Below are 17,839 nucleotides of genomic sequence, written 5' to 3'. Positions count from 1 at the left end.
TTCATCATCTCAGCTGTGAAAAAACTGTCCCAGGACCTCAAACAATTGAGGGACGATCTATCTGATTTATCCGGCTCCTCACGTGTACCAACACACGTCTCAGCTATTAACAAAAGGCGTCCTATTGTTCAAGAGAGGAGATACAGTAGGTATACGCCACGGGGTAGGCTATGGTTTTACCTGCGGGATCACGGAGAAGACATGACAAAGTGGGATGGAAAACCTACTTCAGCTTTGGAGGAATGGGTGAGTTAACTGAAGAGGGGAGCAAGGGCCAAGACTGATCATCCCATGAGAGCTACGGCTTCAGTCTCTGGTGAGTAGTTTCCCAGATGGAGTGGAAGAGCTGATTTTACTCCAGCTCCTGTGATAACGAAGAATAATCCCTTTTACCATGACTTAAGCTGCGATGACCATTAGAGGGGCCCTGCCTCCAGCCAGGTGGAGGTAGGGGACAATTGGATTTACTGGACTGTGTGGATCAGATGGCCTGGCACATCAGTCCCACAGAAGTATAAGGCTCTAGTAGATACCGGTGCACAGTGTACCCTGATGCCATCAAGCTGTCAAGGGGTGGAACACATCTATATTTCTGGAGTAACAGGAGGATCCCAAGAGTTGACTGTGCTGGAGTGTCATGGTTTAAACCCAGTCAGGTAATTCGTTCACTCACTTCCCCCCCTTTCTTGCCCTCCCCCTGCTCTAGGAGGGACGGAGAGGAGAATCGGAAAGAATGCAACTCCCACGGGTTGAGATAAGAACAGTTTAGTAACTAAGGTATAACACAGATCACTACTGCTACCACCAATGATAATAATGATAAAGGAAATAACAAGGGAAGAGAATACATCATCTCACCACCAGCCGACCGATAACTCGCCCCCCTCAGCCCGACCAAGCACCGACCGATACCTCCTCCAACCCTGCAGTCTCCCAGCCCTTCCGGCTAACTCCCAGTTACATCCTGGGCATGACGTGCTGTGGTATGGAATACCTCTTTGGTCAGTTTGGGTCAGGTGTCCTGTCTCTGCTTCCTCCTGGCTCCCCCTCCTCCCTGGCAGAGCATGAGGCTCACAAAGTCCTTGGCCAAACCAAAACATCCTTGTTATCAGCTCTGTTCCTGAGCTGAAAGTCAAAACACTGCACTGCACCAGCTACCAAGAAGGAGAAAAATGACTGCTACTGCTGAACCCAGGACATGGAGGCTGAAATCAGCCTGACTGGGACGGACTGGCAAAAGCACCCTATTGTGACTGGCCCAGAGGCTCCATGCATCCTCGGCATAGACTACCTCAAGAGAGGGTACTTCAAAGACCCAAAAGGGTACCGACGGGCTTTTGGTGTTGCTGCTTTGGAGACTGAGGAAATTGAGCAGCTGTCCACCTTGCCTGCTCTCTCAGAAGATCCCTCTGCTGTGGGGTTGCTGAAAGTTGAAGAACAACAAGTGCCAATTGCGACCACAACAGTGCACCGCCAGCAATATCGCACCAACCGAGACTCCCTGATTCCCATCCATCAGCTGATCTGTAGACTGGAGAGTCAGGGGGTGATCAGCAGGACCCGCTCACCTTTTAATAGCCCCATATGGCCAGTGCGAAAGTCTAATGGAGAATGGAGACTAACAGTAGACTATCGTGGCCTGAATGAAGTCACACCACCATTGAGTGCTGTCGTACCGGACATGGTAGAACTTCAGTATGAACTAGAGTCAAAGGCAGCCAAGTGGTATACCACGATTAATATTGCCAATGCGTTTTTCTCAATTCCTTTGGCAGCAGAGTGCAGGCCACAGTTTGCTTTTACTTGGAGGGGTGTCCAGTTCACTTGGAACCGACTGCCTCAGGGGTGGAAACACAGCCCTACCATTTGCCACGGACTGATCCAGACTGCACTGGAACAGGGGCAAGCTCCAGAACACCTGCAATACATTGATGACATTACTGTGTGGGGCGATACAGCGGAAGAAGTCTTTGAGAAAGGGAGGAAAATAATCCAAATCCTGCTGAAAGCTGGTTTTCCCATAAAACGGAGTAAGGTCAAGGGACCTGCACGGGAGATTCAATTTTTGGGAATAAGAAGATGGACGTAGACAGATCCCCACAGATGTGAACAACATGATAACAGCAATGTCTCCACCAACTAATAAGAGAGAAACGCAAGCTTTCTTGGGTGCAGTGGGGTTCTGGAGAATGCACATCCCAAATTACAGTTCGATCGTAAGCCCTCTCTATCATGTGACCCAGAAGAAGAATGATTTTAAATGGGGCCCTGAGCAGCAACAAGCCTTTGAGCAAATTAAACGCGAGATAGTTCATGCAGTAGCCCTTGTACCAGTCTGGACCGGGCCAGATGTAAAAAATGTGCTCTACACTGCAGCTGGGGAGAACGGTCCTACCTGGAGCCTCTGGCAGAAAGCTCCAGGGGAGACTCGAGGTCGACCCCTCAGCTTTTGGAGTCGGGGATACAAAGGATCTGAGGCCAGCTATACCCCAACTGAGAAAGAGATACTGGCAGCCTATGAAGGGATTCGAGCTGCTTCGGAAGTGATTGGCACTGAAGCACAGCTCCTCCTGGCACCCCGGTTGCCCGTGCTGGGCTGGATGTTCAAAGGCAGGGTCTCCTCTACACATCATGCAACTGATGCTACATGGAGTAAATGGGCTGCACTAATTACACAACGAACTCGAATAGGAAATCTCAGTTGTCCAGGCATTCTAGAAGTCATCATGGACTGGCCAGAGGGCAAAGATTTTGGAATGTCATCAAAGGAGGAGGTGGTGCTTGCTGAAGAGGCCCCACCTTATAATAAACTGTCAGAAAGTGAAAAGCAGCATGCCTTGTTTACTGATGGCTCTTGCCGTATTGTGGGAAAGCATCGGAGATGGAAGGCAGCTGTATGGAGTCCTGGACAACAAGTTGCAGAAACTGCTGACGGAGAGGGTGAATCGAGTCAGTTTGCCGAGGTGAAAGCCATCCAGCTGGCCCTGGACATTGCTGAACGAGAAAAGCGGCCAGTACTTTACCTCTGTGCTGACTCATGGATGGTGGCAAATGCCCTGTGGGGGTGGTTGAAGCAATGGAAGCAAGAGCAACTGGCAACGCAGAGGTGAACCCATCTGGGCTGCTGCACTGTGGAAAGATATTGGTGCCAGGGTGCAGAACCTGGTGGTGAAGGTACGTCATGTAGATGCCCATGTACCCCAGAGTCGGGCCACTGAGGAACACCAGAACAACCAACAAGTGGATAAAGCGGCTAAGATTGAAGTGGCTCTGATGGACTTAGATTGGCAACATAAGGGTGAATTATTTTTGGCCCGGTGGGCCCATGACACTTCAGGCCATCAGGGCAGAGATGCAACATATAGATGGGCCCGTGATCGAGGGGTGGACTTAACAATGGACACTATTGCCCAGGTTATTCATGAGTGTGAAACATGTGCTGCAATTAAACAAGCCAAGCAGTTAAAGCCTCTTTGCTATGGAGGACGATGGTTGAAGTATAAATATGGGGAGGCCTGGCAGATTGACTATATCACACTGCCACCAACCCGCCAAGGCAAGCGCCATGTGCTTACCATGGTGGAAGCAACCACCGGGTGGCTGGAAACATACACTGTGCCCCATGCCACTGCCCGGAACACTATCCTGGGCCTTGAGAAACAGATTTTGTGGGGACACGGCACACCAGAGAGAACTGAGTCAGACAATAGGACTCATTTCCGGAATAACCTTATAGATATTTGGGCCAAAGAGCATGGCATTGAGTGGGTATATCACATCCCCTACCATGCACCAGCCTCTGGGAAAATCGAACGGTACAATGGGCTGTTAAAAACTACACTGAGAGCAATGGGTGGGGGAACTTTCAAGCATTGGGATACACATTTACCAAAGGCCACCTGGTTGGTCAACACCAGAGGATCTGCCAACAGGGCTGGCCCAGCCCAGTCAGAACTTTTACATATTGTAGAGGGGGACAAAGTTCCCGTGGTGCATATGAAGAATTTGCTGGGGAAGACAGTCTGGGTAATTCCTGCTTCAGGTAAAGGCAAACCCACTCATGGGATTGCTTTTGCTCAGGGACCTGGATATACTTGGTGGGTAATGCGGGAAGATGGGGAAGTCCGATGTATACCTCAAGGGGATTTGATTTTAGGGGAAAACAGCCAGTGAACTCAATTGTATGCTGTTGCCTGCTGTGTAATACTTTTATAGCCCATCAACTAGATGTCTCCAGGTCACCAGCGACTGGCCCTGACTTCCCTCCAGCCATCATCCCAACAGAGAATGAATTTTGAACATCATGGGCCGAACGGACTCGGCAGCATTATAGGGATTGGTCCATGCACTAAGAAAATGATCTTTTCCTCTTGGCCTGTATGTATATGGATGTATATATGTGGGAGAGCGATGGTGTATTGAAAATGTGGGATCTGAGCACGACGTGAATGGTATGGAATAAGGGGTGGATAATGTCCTGGGTTCAGCAGTAGCAGTCATGTTTCTCCTGCATGGTAGCTGGTGCAGTGCTGTGTTTTGACTTCCAGCCTGAGAACAGTGTTGGTGAAGCCGATGTTTTCGGTTGTTGCTAAGTGATGTTTACCCTGACCAAGGACTTTGTGAGGCTCATGCTCTGCCAGGGAGGAGGGGAAGCTGTGAGGAAGCAGAGATGGGGTGCCTGACCCGGGCTAGCCAGGGAGGTATTCCGTACCACAGCACGTCATGCCCGCGGTGGGGGGTAACTGGGAGTTACCCAGAAGGACACGGGCTTCCGGGTGGAACTCGTTTTCTTGGCCGGTGGTATCGTATTCTCTTCCCTTGTTATTTTCCCTTATCATTGTTGTCGTTGGTAGTAGCGGTGGTGATTTGTGTTGTACATTGGTTGCTGGACTGTTCTTGTCTCAACCCGTAGGAGTTGCACTCTTTCGATCTTCCTCCCCGTTCCTCCGGGAGCAGGGAAGGGGAGAGCCCCGGTGGGGGGGGGGGGGACACGGACCTCGATTGTTGTCAGCTCGGCACCACTCACTGGGAGTGAGTGAACAAGTTACCTGACTGGGTTTAAACCACGACAACCCTACAATAAGCACAGAGATCTTCAACAAGATCAGGCTGTTGAGAGTCCCGTTCAGTCTGAGCTTGAATGTTTGAAGGGATGGGACATCTACCAACTTCCTGGCAACCTGTTCCAACCACCCTCATCATAAAAAAAATCTTCATTGTACCACAGAACGATTCTGGTTGGAAGGGACCTTACAGATTATTTACTTACAAGCCCCTGCCACAGACAATCTTCCACTAGACCAGGTTGCTCCAAGCCCAGTCCAATGTAGCTGTGAACACTGCCAGGGATGGGGCAGCAACAGCTTCTCTGGGCAACCTGTGCCAGGGCCTCACCACCCTTATACTAAAGAATTTCTTCATAATGTCTAATCTAACTCTCCCCTCTGTCAGTTTAAAGCCATCCACCTTGTCCTGTCACTACAAGCCCTTGTAAAAAGTCCTTTTCCAGGTTTCTTGTAGGCCCCTTTTAGACACTGGAAACTGCTCTACAAGGTCTCCCCAGAGCCTTCTCCAGGCTGAACAAGCCTTACCTCAACCTGTGTTCCTTCACAAGAGAGGTGCTCCAGCTCTCTGATCATCTTCATAGTCTCCTCTGGACTCACTCCAACAGGTCCACCTCCTTCTTGTGTTGAAGGCCCCAGAACAGCACACCTGGGGTCCCACAAGAGCAGAGTAGAGGGGCAGGATCACCTCCCTCAATGTGCTGGTCATTCATCTTTTGATGCAGCCCAGGATACAACTGCCTTTTTAGGCTGCTTATGCACACTCACGTTTAGCTTCTTATCAACCAACACACCCAAGTCCTCCTCATGGTTGCTCTTAATTCATTGTCCACCAAGCATGTATTTGTGCTGGGATTGCCCTGACCTTGCAACTTGGCCTCGTTGAACTTCAGGAGGTTGGCATTGGCTCACCTCTCAAGCATGTCAAGGTCCTTCTGGATGGCACCCCTTCCCTCCAGCATATCAAACACACCACACAGCTTGGTGTCACCAGCAAATTTGCTGAGGCTGCAACAATACAACTGCCCATGTCACCAACAAAGATGCTGCACATCACCCGTTCCAATACTGACCCTTGAGAAGCACCATCTGCCACTGATTTCCACTTCGACTCAAACTGTTGATCACAACTCTTTTAAGTGTGACCATCCAGCTGATGCCTTATCCATCAAGCGGCCCCTATGTCAAATCCATGCCTCTTCCATTTAGAGGCAAGCATATTGTGTGGGACAGTGTCAAATATTTTGCATTAAGTTCAGATGAATTACACCAGTTGCTCTTCCCTAATGCACCAATGCTATAACCCCATCATAGAAGGCCATTAAATTTTTCAGGCATGATTTGCTCTTAGTGAAGCCATGCTGGCTGTCACCAATCACTCCCTTATTGTCCATGCACCCTAGCATAGTATCCAGGAGGATCTGCTCCCTGATCTTGCCAGGAACAGAGAGGTGAGACTGACTAGCCTGTACTTCCCTGGGTCTTCCTTGTTTCCCTTTTTAAAAAGGAGGTTAGATTTCTCCTTCCTCAGTCAGAAGGAACTTCACCAGACTGCCACGAATTCTCAAATATGATGGATTATCACTTGGCAACTTCATCCATCAGTTCCCTCAGGACCTGCATTTTTATGTTTATTTTTCTGTTTACCAGAACTTTTCATATTCTACCAATTTCTACAGTGATCTTTACCAGTTTTAATAAGTTTCCTTCTCCTATTTGAACTTTAAAAAAAATAAATCTTAGCTACAGATATTAATTTATCTATTCCTGATGCATTTTCCTATCTTCTCTGTGATGTTTGCACGATCCCTGGATTTACTTTCAGTTATGAATTTTAATTAATATGCTGATTGTCTACCTCACCCAAGTCATTAATTTTATTGAATGCTTCCATTATTTCCCGCACATTTACTCAAGTTAGTTCTCTCACACATCACTCCTCTTACAGAAAAAAAAAAAAGAAAATAAATGTATCAGTTACACCATGTTAAAACACAAGAACGGATATACACAAAGTGTCTAAATCTTTTGCACTACAAATTTTCCACTTCCAATTATAGATATTTGTTTTGTTTGCAATGGAATCTGGAGTCATTTTAAAGACTTTTGACCTGAACAGTATTGTTATTTCGACGAAAAAGTTTCATCCCTTAAATATGTTTTTATGACGGGCTTTTTACACAGGGAAATTGTGCAAAGTCCATTTATTTTGTAATGTTTCTGCCTATAACAGTGTTATCCATCATAGTATAAACTTAGCCTACCTGATACCTATGGTTTGGCAATAGTCAAACACACCAATGACCAACAAAAAGGAGTATGATACTCACGTTGGTGAGGTGAATGACTCCTTTCGATGTTACAGAGCAGCCCATGAAACCAACATACTGTAGCTCTGGACAATGTTCAGCAAAAGCTTTCACTGACTGATCTGTCACCTGTGGAAAAGATACACAGACAATAGTTGAATAGCTGATACAAGCGCATAGTTAACACAGTCTAAGCAATTTCTCTGTAACACTGGCAAGCTGCTCATTAATAGTTTTATTATTACCATCACTGTTGTTATTTATTTCAAGAGTTTGAGAGAAAACACTAGGTATGCACACACATCTATACATGTGCATGAAGAAGGAAAATGTAATTTTTGGCAAAAGGAGATCACCTTCTTAGAGAAGGAAAAGAATATGAAGAAGTGAGAGAATGATGGCTTCAAATTCAAACATTATTGACATCCTGTAAGTAACCCAAGAGACCACTCTATCCACCATTCTCATAAACTATATAAAAACATTTAAAATACTAAAAAAAATGTTACTATGATCCTGCAATCTCATTCTATACCTATCGCTGACTGCACAGAATTTGAATTATGTGGTAGCTTAAGTCTATATTCATTTTGTAAGCATTTTTACTAAAACAAAACAATTAATGATTTTAACTTAAATGCAGTGTTCCATCTGTTTCCCCCACATGAGACTTGTGTATCTTGGCAATACACCCTTGTCAGTTATCAGCTGAATGGAGATGCTACCTAGTTTACTATTGTAATTTATTTATTCCTACACCTGTTTTGTTTCTTTATAATTAAGTTTGTCTAACAAACTTTAGTAACTATGAAACACAACCCATTGCATAAATGTAATGCTTTGTATGTAGACTATTTAAAAGGACAGTATTTTGTGAACTTTGTGAGGAATATTGACCTGGGTGTACTTAATGCACCTGTATAACAGCTTTTATACAAGTTCATTGGGTTTCTTTTGTTTAGTTTTTCTTTTCTTTCTTTCCCTTTCCTCCACCTTCATCCTCCCCTCACCTAGTGCAAATGACAACAATGGAAAACTCTACCTTGATTTTAGGACAAAATCTGTATTTGTCAGAGAAACTGCTCAGGAATGTCTCACTATATCTGGAATCATAAATCCTGAATGCTAAGGACATTCTGGATTTGTAAGGATGTCTTCTTGTTATCACAGAACTCAAAAGCCAAACAAGTTTTGAAATATCTAGTCCACAACTTAGCGTCATGTGAATACATACATAGGAACTTTACACCTGCTGTGCTGTGAATCATCTTTATTCACAGTTCACGCTTGCCTAACATGTCACTTCACTGTTCATACTAGGGAATATTTTGCATTCCAAATAAAATGTGTGAAAAAATAGTTTTGGTAAAAGTTAGTAGATTACATATAGATATAAATAAATAGTTTACAGATTAGCAGCAAACCTTTTCAGTGCTCATTAGATATGCATCATCTAGTCAGAAAAAAAAAATCTTCATTTTCTCTGTATTTTCCAGGTTTAGAAAAATTGTTTACAATCTGTCAAAAGTAGTCGGACACCTGCATATACTTTACAATTACTGTTGTAGAAATCACCACTTTACATAGGCATTTTGCTACCACTAACAGCAATTTCTGTCCTTAAATCTTGATTTATAAATAAAATAGCAGAGCATTGAAATTGTTGCTGACTTTAAGCTCAGTTCAGTAAAAGATCCTAGCCTTCGCAGTCAGCCAATAAAATTCCACCAGCTGCAGAAGCTAACTTCAACTTTTATTGGGAAACAATGTAAAAATTTTCTCAATCAGCACTGTCACTTCACATTCTTTACTACACCAGTTGTCCAGTACCTAGAAATACATTAGTTCTTTTTCAGCTCCTACGTGTCATTTCACATTCTTTACTACACCAGTTGTCCAGTACCTAGGAAATACATCACTTCTTTTTCAGCTCCTATGTCATTCATAGCAATTGGTATTTTAGTAACATGATTCCTATGCAGCCTGTAACGAAGGCCACTTGATACTCTGTTTGGTTAGCTACTCAACACAGGACCACACTCTCCTGCAATTGTATGAGTTGGGAAGGAAAATATGTATTTCTCTATATACATATATGTACACACACACAGAATTTCACAGGAATGGCTTCCCACAGAAGAAATGTAAGGTGTATAGAAACACCAGATAAAAAAAACCTGTAAGCTAAGTATCTGATGACAGGGTACAAAATAACATCTATATTGAGTATTTTTGTTCTGTTTTTTTTTGCAGGGGTGGAGAACAGTAAGAGCATGTACTAGTTTGGAATGTATTTATAAACATGTGTAGCGTAGTCTAGTAGATTTATGTATTAGTCTTCGGATATAATTTGTCACCAAATACCATAATCTGTCCTGATTTATGTACGACTCAAAAAAAAACCTGTAATAAAATAAGGTTTGTATGTAGTAGTATTATTTTTCATTAGACATATCCACATAGGGGACAAAAAAAGAAAAACCAGCAGGTAAGTTTCAGACATATCTGAAATAAAAGGAACAAAGCACAACTTAAAGCTCAAGTCAGTCCCTAAGACTGAAAACAACTATTCTTCTGCTTGAGTAAACTTTCTTCTGTTTTACCATCTGAAGTGTCTAGCACAGATGGCTTATACACCTACCTGAACTTTCACATTTAAACTAAAACATGCTGGTCAGCTCAATACTTCTACTGTAAGTAGTTACCAGAAATAGTAATCTCTTTTACTGTACAAAAGGGTTCGTATACTTTTGTACACAAAGTGTTCTGTGCTCCCAAGAGATGGCCTGTTCTGCAGAATAAAAGGTAAGTAACTAATGAAAAAAAATGCGGGGAAAATTAGCAATGGCATGTATTACACAATTATGCAATCTTAACACTCCTCTTTGTAATGCAGTATGTAACCATATAGTACATTTTCCTTAAGGGCCTGTATTATAAATATGTCTTCTGCAAAGTAATAGAATATAGAATACAGAATTTTAGAATATAAACAACTGACATTCAGACGTGCTATAGGAACAAGTTTGACTGGAATAATCTAAAACCACATTACCATAGAAAATATATTGCAGTTCTACAGAAGTGACCCTTGTCAACAAAGATACAGAAATTCACACCCAATTCTTTTATAGATCACAGTACTGTTCTTCCAAGAATCTTTAATAATTGGATTGTCTAGTTGACCTTCACTGACTTTCATTCATCCTGTCTTGCTTGATGTTAGTCTTCCTTTGAAAAAGTAATATAGGATGATGAGGACAGATTTATAAGTTATGCACTAAAGCACTGTGAATGGGAAATACGCTGGCCTGGAACTAACAACACAGATTTTGCTCCTATTAAAAAGATCTATGATAAGTGAGATACGGTTTAATCATTTTCTTTTTATGTATTGTAGCCTATAATATATGGATTCCAGTTCTTCATTGTTTCACAGAAATACCGTATTTTGACTATTCTGAGTTAGTCTTTAAGTATTTCACATTCTATTCAATAATTGAAGGAGCAAAATGGAACAGCTCTGAAGCAAAGACAGTAATTCAAAAACAAAGTCTGAGGTACAACAATACAAGCCACTTAAATTATAACTAAAACAAGAATCTCAAACTGAAATAACTCAGAGAGAGACAGGCATACAAATAGTGACTGCCACAGAATGAACACCATGTTCTCTTATTTAAACAGGTGGACTGCAGTCTCAGTAAATTTAATGTTCCATTTTTTCCATGTAATATACATAAATAAAAGTATGCAAAGTATGTAAAATATTCCTCAGAAGAAAGACACCTAGTAGGATAACTCTGCCAGAGTAAAACATGCTCTCATGTAAGCACAGAGTCAGTCTGCCATGTAAGTATGCACTGCACAATCCAGCACTAATGGTAGAAGAAACCATTTTCTCCCAGTGCCTTACTACATAAACCTTGATCAGACACCAGCTTAACTTCACTTATTTTTGGGCAGCACAGGAAGAGGGGAATGGCTAGGGAGGACTTTGTAAAATTCAGGTTTATGTTTGAAAAGAGATATGTTTACAAAGAACTCATGTGCTAATTCAATCCTAGAACTACCTTACCTGTGTATTATTATATACTACATGCCAAGGCCCACTCAGGAATCTGCCCTGCATGGACCATGTAGCTAGGACCTCTAAATCTGTGTTTTATATCACACACTCAAACAATATGCATTTTCCCTGGTCTGTTTTCCCTAAAATCCTTGCATGCAATAAGTGACCATGATACGCAATTAGGCTAACCTCAGGCATAACTTTTGTTTTACTCTTTTATCGCAACTCCTGAAATGTATTAATTTCACAAGATACACGCATATCACATGAAGCAAAGGCATTTATCTTGGACTAACTCAGTCCATCAGCTTACAGGTGAGCCAAATTACATTCAGGGATACCTACAGACCAGTACAAGGATGTAACACACACCAAAAAAAAAAAGAACCATAAATCAATGAGATTGCTCATATACAGAAAGATCTGTATCTTTCATAAACAAAAAGCATCCAGACTACCACTCTTCTATCAGCATGAAAGATTAAATATCATTAAATAAAAACTAAATAGTAGATCACAGGCATGAAACAGTTCTGAGAGTAACTGCCTGGCTATATGTAAATATTTACATAGGTTCTTCCGGCTTAGCTTAAACTTTGTATTGCCACTGCAATGCTAAAATACAACCACCAACAGTTAACCATTATGCAAAGTAAAAATTGTTGAATTTATTGTATTTTGTCAAAGGGTGAAGATGGAAATAAAGGCTAGTCATTGCAAAGAGTTATGATTAGATGATCCCTCTTCACCACACAGAGAAAGATGACATTGCCTCTCTATTAACAGTTTTAAAATTACTTTTTTTAACAGAGGGTCAAACACAATCACAATATTACACTAGAAGCTAAATGCCAGTAAATTTTATACTACTAAACTTACATTTAAGATTAAACATACCTTCCTAGTCCACAGAGTAAGAATTTACAAGCAAATTGTTTTAATTTAACCACTTTAACCACTTTTGAGCTAAAATATTAATTCACTTTCATTTTTAAATTCACTTCTAGAGGAGGCTGCTATACTCAAAATTATTTACTCACAGATTTAATCTTATGATTCCACTAAATACGCAACGGCACTCACTAGTTTCTAACCTTATTTAATAAACAAGATATTAAAACCTCATTTTAATAATATAATTAATTAGCAATAGATTACCCTATTTGATCTGCTACGATTTATCAGGTTAGCTGAGTAGCAGACAGAAGCTCTGCCAAAATGCAGAACCAAGCTGAGGAGATAGCATTACTCTATGTCCACAATATGAGAGGAAAAGATAGACAAGCGCATTAAGGACTAATGTAAAGAGTTGAAAGGAGTATTCTGAAAGAAGTATTTTATGTTGTATTTACCAGCTGGCCTAATGTTGTTACATTCTGGTAACATCAACTACAGCACAGAGTTATCACTGCTTAGTCTTATTCTCTTCTCACTACTAATGACACAGCCATCAAAACAGATTAGTTCCTCTTCCAATTTTGATCCATTTTATCCCCTGAATTAATTAATACTAAACCGAAAACCACACTTGGAACATATTAAGTATGAAATAATAGATAACTACAGACAACTACTATTTTCCATCTGGTTTAAATGTCTGGGTTAGAAAACAAATCTCAAATCTCAATATAAATTATCTCTGATTCCCATTAACACAAAGTACAGTTTGGATGTACTTACATTGAACAAGCCTATCAGCACACCATAATTTGTTTGTTTCCTCAGTGGAAAAGAATTATTAACAAACTGAAGTAAGCCAAAACACTGGTAAGAAGAGTGATATATCTAACCAAAACCCCAAAACTCTCCATCTTGCCAACACATAAGCATATTCCTAGTATTCGATGCAACCAGTAATACAGGCTTGTAACACCTACATAGCATTAATTACATATGACAGTGGCAACACAGGCATTGTAGCCTCTAAAAGCCAATATGCACACAAAGACTGCAAATATCTGGTATCTACTCGTACCTACAAAATCATCCAGAAATCTTGAGAGATAAAATAGCATATATCCCTTGGTAACGTAAGTTTATTTTAAGCATTATGACTGATTTAAGCATATGACTGGCTGATTTAAGCATATGACTGAAAAAGCAATCTTTTAAAATAATGTGAGCATTTTCTCCTAAAAACATTAAACACTTAGGACATGTAAAAGAGCTAGAAAATGACACAATTCTTGTTCAAATCTTCAAGTTTCAGAGATACCATGCAATTTTAATGAGTAGGGAAATTCTTGTAGCAGTTGAAAATGCAGTGTAACATATACACACAGTACATTCGACACCATAAAAACCACTAAAGAAATCACAGCATTTGCATCTGTTTTTCATGCAACTAAACTTGGGGTTTTTCAAAGTTAAATCTACTCACACCGCAACTGAAATACAATGTGACATCATGAAGCTGGTACTATCAGCTGTAACACACAGGTAAGGCTGCCACCAACAACAATCTAAAAATTGTTACTGCACAACCTGAAAGTGGGCACAATTACCAAAACCTTTCTTGCAAGCCACCTTCAAGATATCTTATAAGATGGCATTCCGTACACACAATTTACAGATTCATTACCACCTCCTCTTTCACAAACACAGAAAGACAAGGTTTTCCAAAATTTTCCTCTATTGCTTACAGATGGAAGTTCTGTCTGGCCAACCTACCAAAGTAAGTTTCACCCAGGGAACTTTTCAATTCTGATTACATGAATTCTACCTTGAAGCATACGATCACCACATGTTACAAATGATGGGATCAATACATATGTTAAGGGAAGGGAGAGGAAGTCTTATGTTGCAAATTATGCTCTTGAGCATGAAGCATATGCTCTTTAACTGGTGAAATGTCTCCTATGTCACACAGGAGATGAGAAGAAATAAAATGAGAGAATCCTACACACAGCAATAAATACAAGTTAACATGAAGACAGCAGAACTATGATTACAACTGCATAGGTCATAGAAAGTAACTTCAAAATTAAGTAGTTTTCCTTTCCTATACTTTAATAACTTTACTCCACAAGGAGAAAAGTGAAGGAACATTTTACTGAAAAATATTAAATGATTCTTTATATAACACCTAAACCCAACATTGTATAGCAAAGCTCCTGAAATACACGTATCATTTAAATGGACATTATCATTCACTGGGATACCACATGCTTCTTAAAACCGTTACGCCTTGCTCAAACTTACGTATTAGCCTTCTTGGGTAACACACTTATTATACAATGTTTAAACAAAAAAACAACACATAGAATGTTACTCAAATTTCAGATGCAAAGAAGATTACAGGCTGAATTTATTTTAATGCATATCTTAAGGAGGACAAAGAACTTTAAAATTTTAACCAGCCTTTCAGATTTCCGTCTGGTATTCTAAGATGCTCAAATGAAATTACATTCTCCCTATGAGAAATCCTTCTAAAAGAAGAGTTACACATGCAGGCAAAAAAAAAGAACTTTCTTGTAATAAAGAGTAATGGACATGGTATAATTTTATTACTGGCTAACAGAAAGGGCATTAGGTATTTAGTAGTAATGCTTATTCATCCTGCTCAATCTGAGTACTGTAAGTCTTCAAGTTTCACTGATGAAAAATCAAGAATATTCCATATTATTCTAGCCTAAAAAAAAAAAAAAAATCACCAAAAAAAAACAACAAAACAAGCAAAAACCAAAACAACAACAACCAAACAAAAAAAAAAAACAAACACAAAAAACCCACCACAAAAAAATATACAACAGGTAGAGTAAGAATCCAAATCCTGACTGAAGCAGACATTTTTTCAAAGCACTCGTATTCAGCATCATAAGTTCCGATGAAAATAGTAAAAGCATACTGCACAGAAACTGAAATGGTCTTGGTTTGACTTATAAATTATCTTCACACAACAGAACTACAGTTACAAAGAAACACTTGGTAATAAGAACCAACAAGAAGATTTTTTTCTTTGTAATGTTTTCTTTAGTGATCTGCATGCATTCCTCCTAATTTAGTTTAAAAGAAACTACTGATAGAGAAGTCTGATCAAGTAGTACACCATCTGACTTATTCTACCAATCAGAAGCAGAATCAGCTTTAAACCATAAAGTAGTTAAAATTTTTAAATGCATCAGGCATGATGAAAATTAATAGAAAGAGGACGTCATTTAAGGTAGACCTCTAAGTTTTGCACTTGTATGAAATAGGTTTGTCTTCATGCTTTCTGATCCATTCAGCCTTACAATAAGCAGACATGTGGTCTGCTAGCAAAGACACTAGTGTAACACATTATGATTCTCTTAACAGCAGCTTTAGAGTCTTTTCTCTATGTTTATGAATCGGTACTGAGTTCTCCAAGAAATTTTACAGTAAGAAGTAAACATGCTACACCCCCGTGAGAGTTATTACGTGAATGGTACTGGCCTACAATGAAAAGCTGGAGGAAAATTAGTCATTACAATGGTAATCTTCAGCATTCACTGCTGTGATTGACTACTTCATTACAATCACAGTTTGATATCAGCGGTAACTGGTAGGAGCGATCTTCAAGCATAGCAACAATAAAAATAAATAAAACAGCAGAAATAAAGCTTTACTATGCATATAAACAAGGACTCAGACCCAGTAACACAGTTTGGTTCAAAAAAAGTGAAAATAAAACTTGGTAACACATAGGACACAGACACATATTTTTTCATACACACTTCAGTGGAAATTTGATTTATAGATTTTAGGAAACTGTCATGTCTAGTCACAGTCACAGTCACAGTATGCTAGAGATTGGAAGGGACCTCAAAAGATCATCTAGTCCAATCCCCCTGCCGGAGCAGGAACACCTAGATAATGTTACACAGGAATGGGTACAGGCGAGTTTTGAATGTCTCCAGGGAAGGAGACTCCACAACCTCCCTGGGCAGCCTGTTCAGTGTTCCGTCACCCTCACTGAGAAGAAGTTTCTTCTCAAGTTTAAGTGGAACCTCTTGTGTTCCAGTTTGTACCCATTACCCCTTGCCCTATCATTGTTTGCCACTGAGTAGAGCCTGGCTCCATCCTCGTGACATTCCCCCTTTATATATTTATAGACACGTATAAGGTCACCCCTCAGTCTCCTCTTCTCTAAACTATAGAGACCCAGCTCCCTCAGTCTTTCCTCATAAGGGAGGTGCTCCACTCCCTTAATCATCTTTGTTGCCCTGCGCTGGACTCTCTCCAGCAGGTCCCTGTCCTTCTTGAACTGAGGGGCCCAGAACTGGACACAATATTCCAGATGGGGTCTCACCAGGGCAGAGGAGAGGGGAAGGAGGACCTCTCTCGACCTACTAACCACCCCCCTTCTAATACACCCCAGGATGCCATTGGCCTTCTTGGCCACAAGGGCACAGTGTTGGCTCATGGTCATCCTGTCGTTCACTAGGACCCCCAGGTCCCTCTCCCCTACACTGCTCTCTAACAGGTCGTTCCCCAACCTATACTGGAACCTGGGGTTGTTCCTGCCCAGATGCAGGACTCTACACTTCCCCTTGTTATATTTCATCAAGTTATTCCCTGCCCAACTCTCCAGCCTGTCCAGGTCTCGCTAGATGGCAGCACAGCCTTCTGGCGTGTCAGCCACTCCTCCCAGCTTAGTGTCATCAGCAGACTTGCTGATAGTACACTCAATTCCCTCATCTAAATCGTTGATGAATATATTAAATAATACTGGTCCCAGTACTGACCCTTGAGGCACTCCACTAGTTACAGGCCTCCAACTAGACTCCGCCCCATAGACTACAACTCTCTGGCTTCTCTCCTTCAGCCAGTTCGCAGTCCACCTCACTACCTGATCATCCAGACCACACTTCCTCAATTTAGCTGTGAGGATGCTGGGGGAGACTGTGTCAAATGCTTTGCTGAAGTCAAGGTAGACCACATCCACCGCTCTGCCATCATCCATCCACCGTGTTATTTCCTCATAAAAGGCTAAGAGATTGGTCAAGCATGATTTCCCCTTGGTGAAGCCATGTTGACTGCCCCTCATAACCCTCTTATCCTTGATATGCCTTAAGATGGCACCAAGGATAAGGTGTTCCATCACTTTCCCAGGGATGGAGGTGAGGCTGACCGGTCTATAGGTACCCGGGTCCTCCTTCTTGCCCTTTTTGAAGACTGGAGTGACATTTGCTTTCCTCCAGTCCTCAGGCACCTCTCCCGTTTCCCAAGACTTGGTAAAGATGATGGAGAGTGGTCTAGCAATGACTTCCGCCAGTTCCCTCAGCACCCGCGGGTGCATCCCATCTGGACCCATGGATTTATGGATGTCCAGATTGCTCAACTGGTCTCTAACCCATTCCTCATCGACTAAGGCAAACCGCTCCGTTGACCTGACTTCATCTAAGGTCTCAGGGGTACAGGGCTCTTCAGGACTG

At 41.4% G+C, this 17,839-nt stretch overlaps 1 protein-coding gene across 3 annotated transcripts in view; it reads right to left on the bottom strand.

Moving 5' to 3' along the window:
• Window positions 1–17,839, bottom strand: part of FBXL17 (F-box and leucine rich repeat protein 17) — a 297,223-nt gene that overhangs the window by 210,511 nt on the left and 68,873 nt on the right. For all 3 annotated transcript variants that reach the window (XM_062604241.1, XM_062604239.1, XM_062604240.1), the window contains exon 5: window positions 7,394–7,501. In XM_062604241.1, the coding sequence (XP_062460225.1) occupies window positions 7,394–7,501 (108 nt within the window). The remainder of the gene's footprint in view (window positions 1–7,393; window positions 7,502–17,839) is intronic.

The sequence above is a fragment of the Pezoporus occidentalis genome, unplaced genomic scaffold (genome assembly GCF_034315485.1).
Source record: "Pezoporus occidentalis ecotype Australia unplaced genomic scaffold, CSIRO_AGI_Poc_V1 ctg84, whole genome shotgun sequence".
In the NCBI taxonomy this organism is placed as follows: Eukaryota; Metazoa; Chordata; class Aves; order Psittaciformes; family Psittacidae; genus Pezoporus; species Pezoporus occidentalis.
Note: the sequence above shows the minus strand (reverse complement) of the source record. Positions and strands in the feature narration are given on the sequence as shown.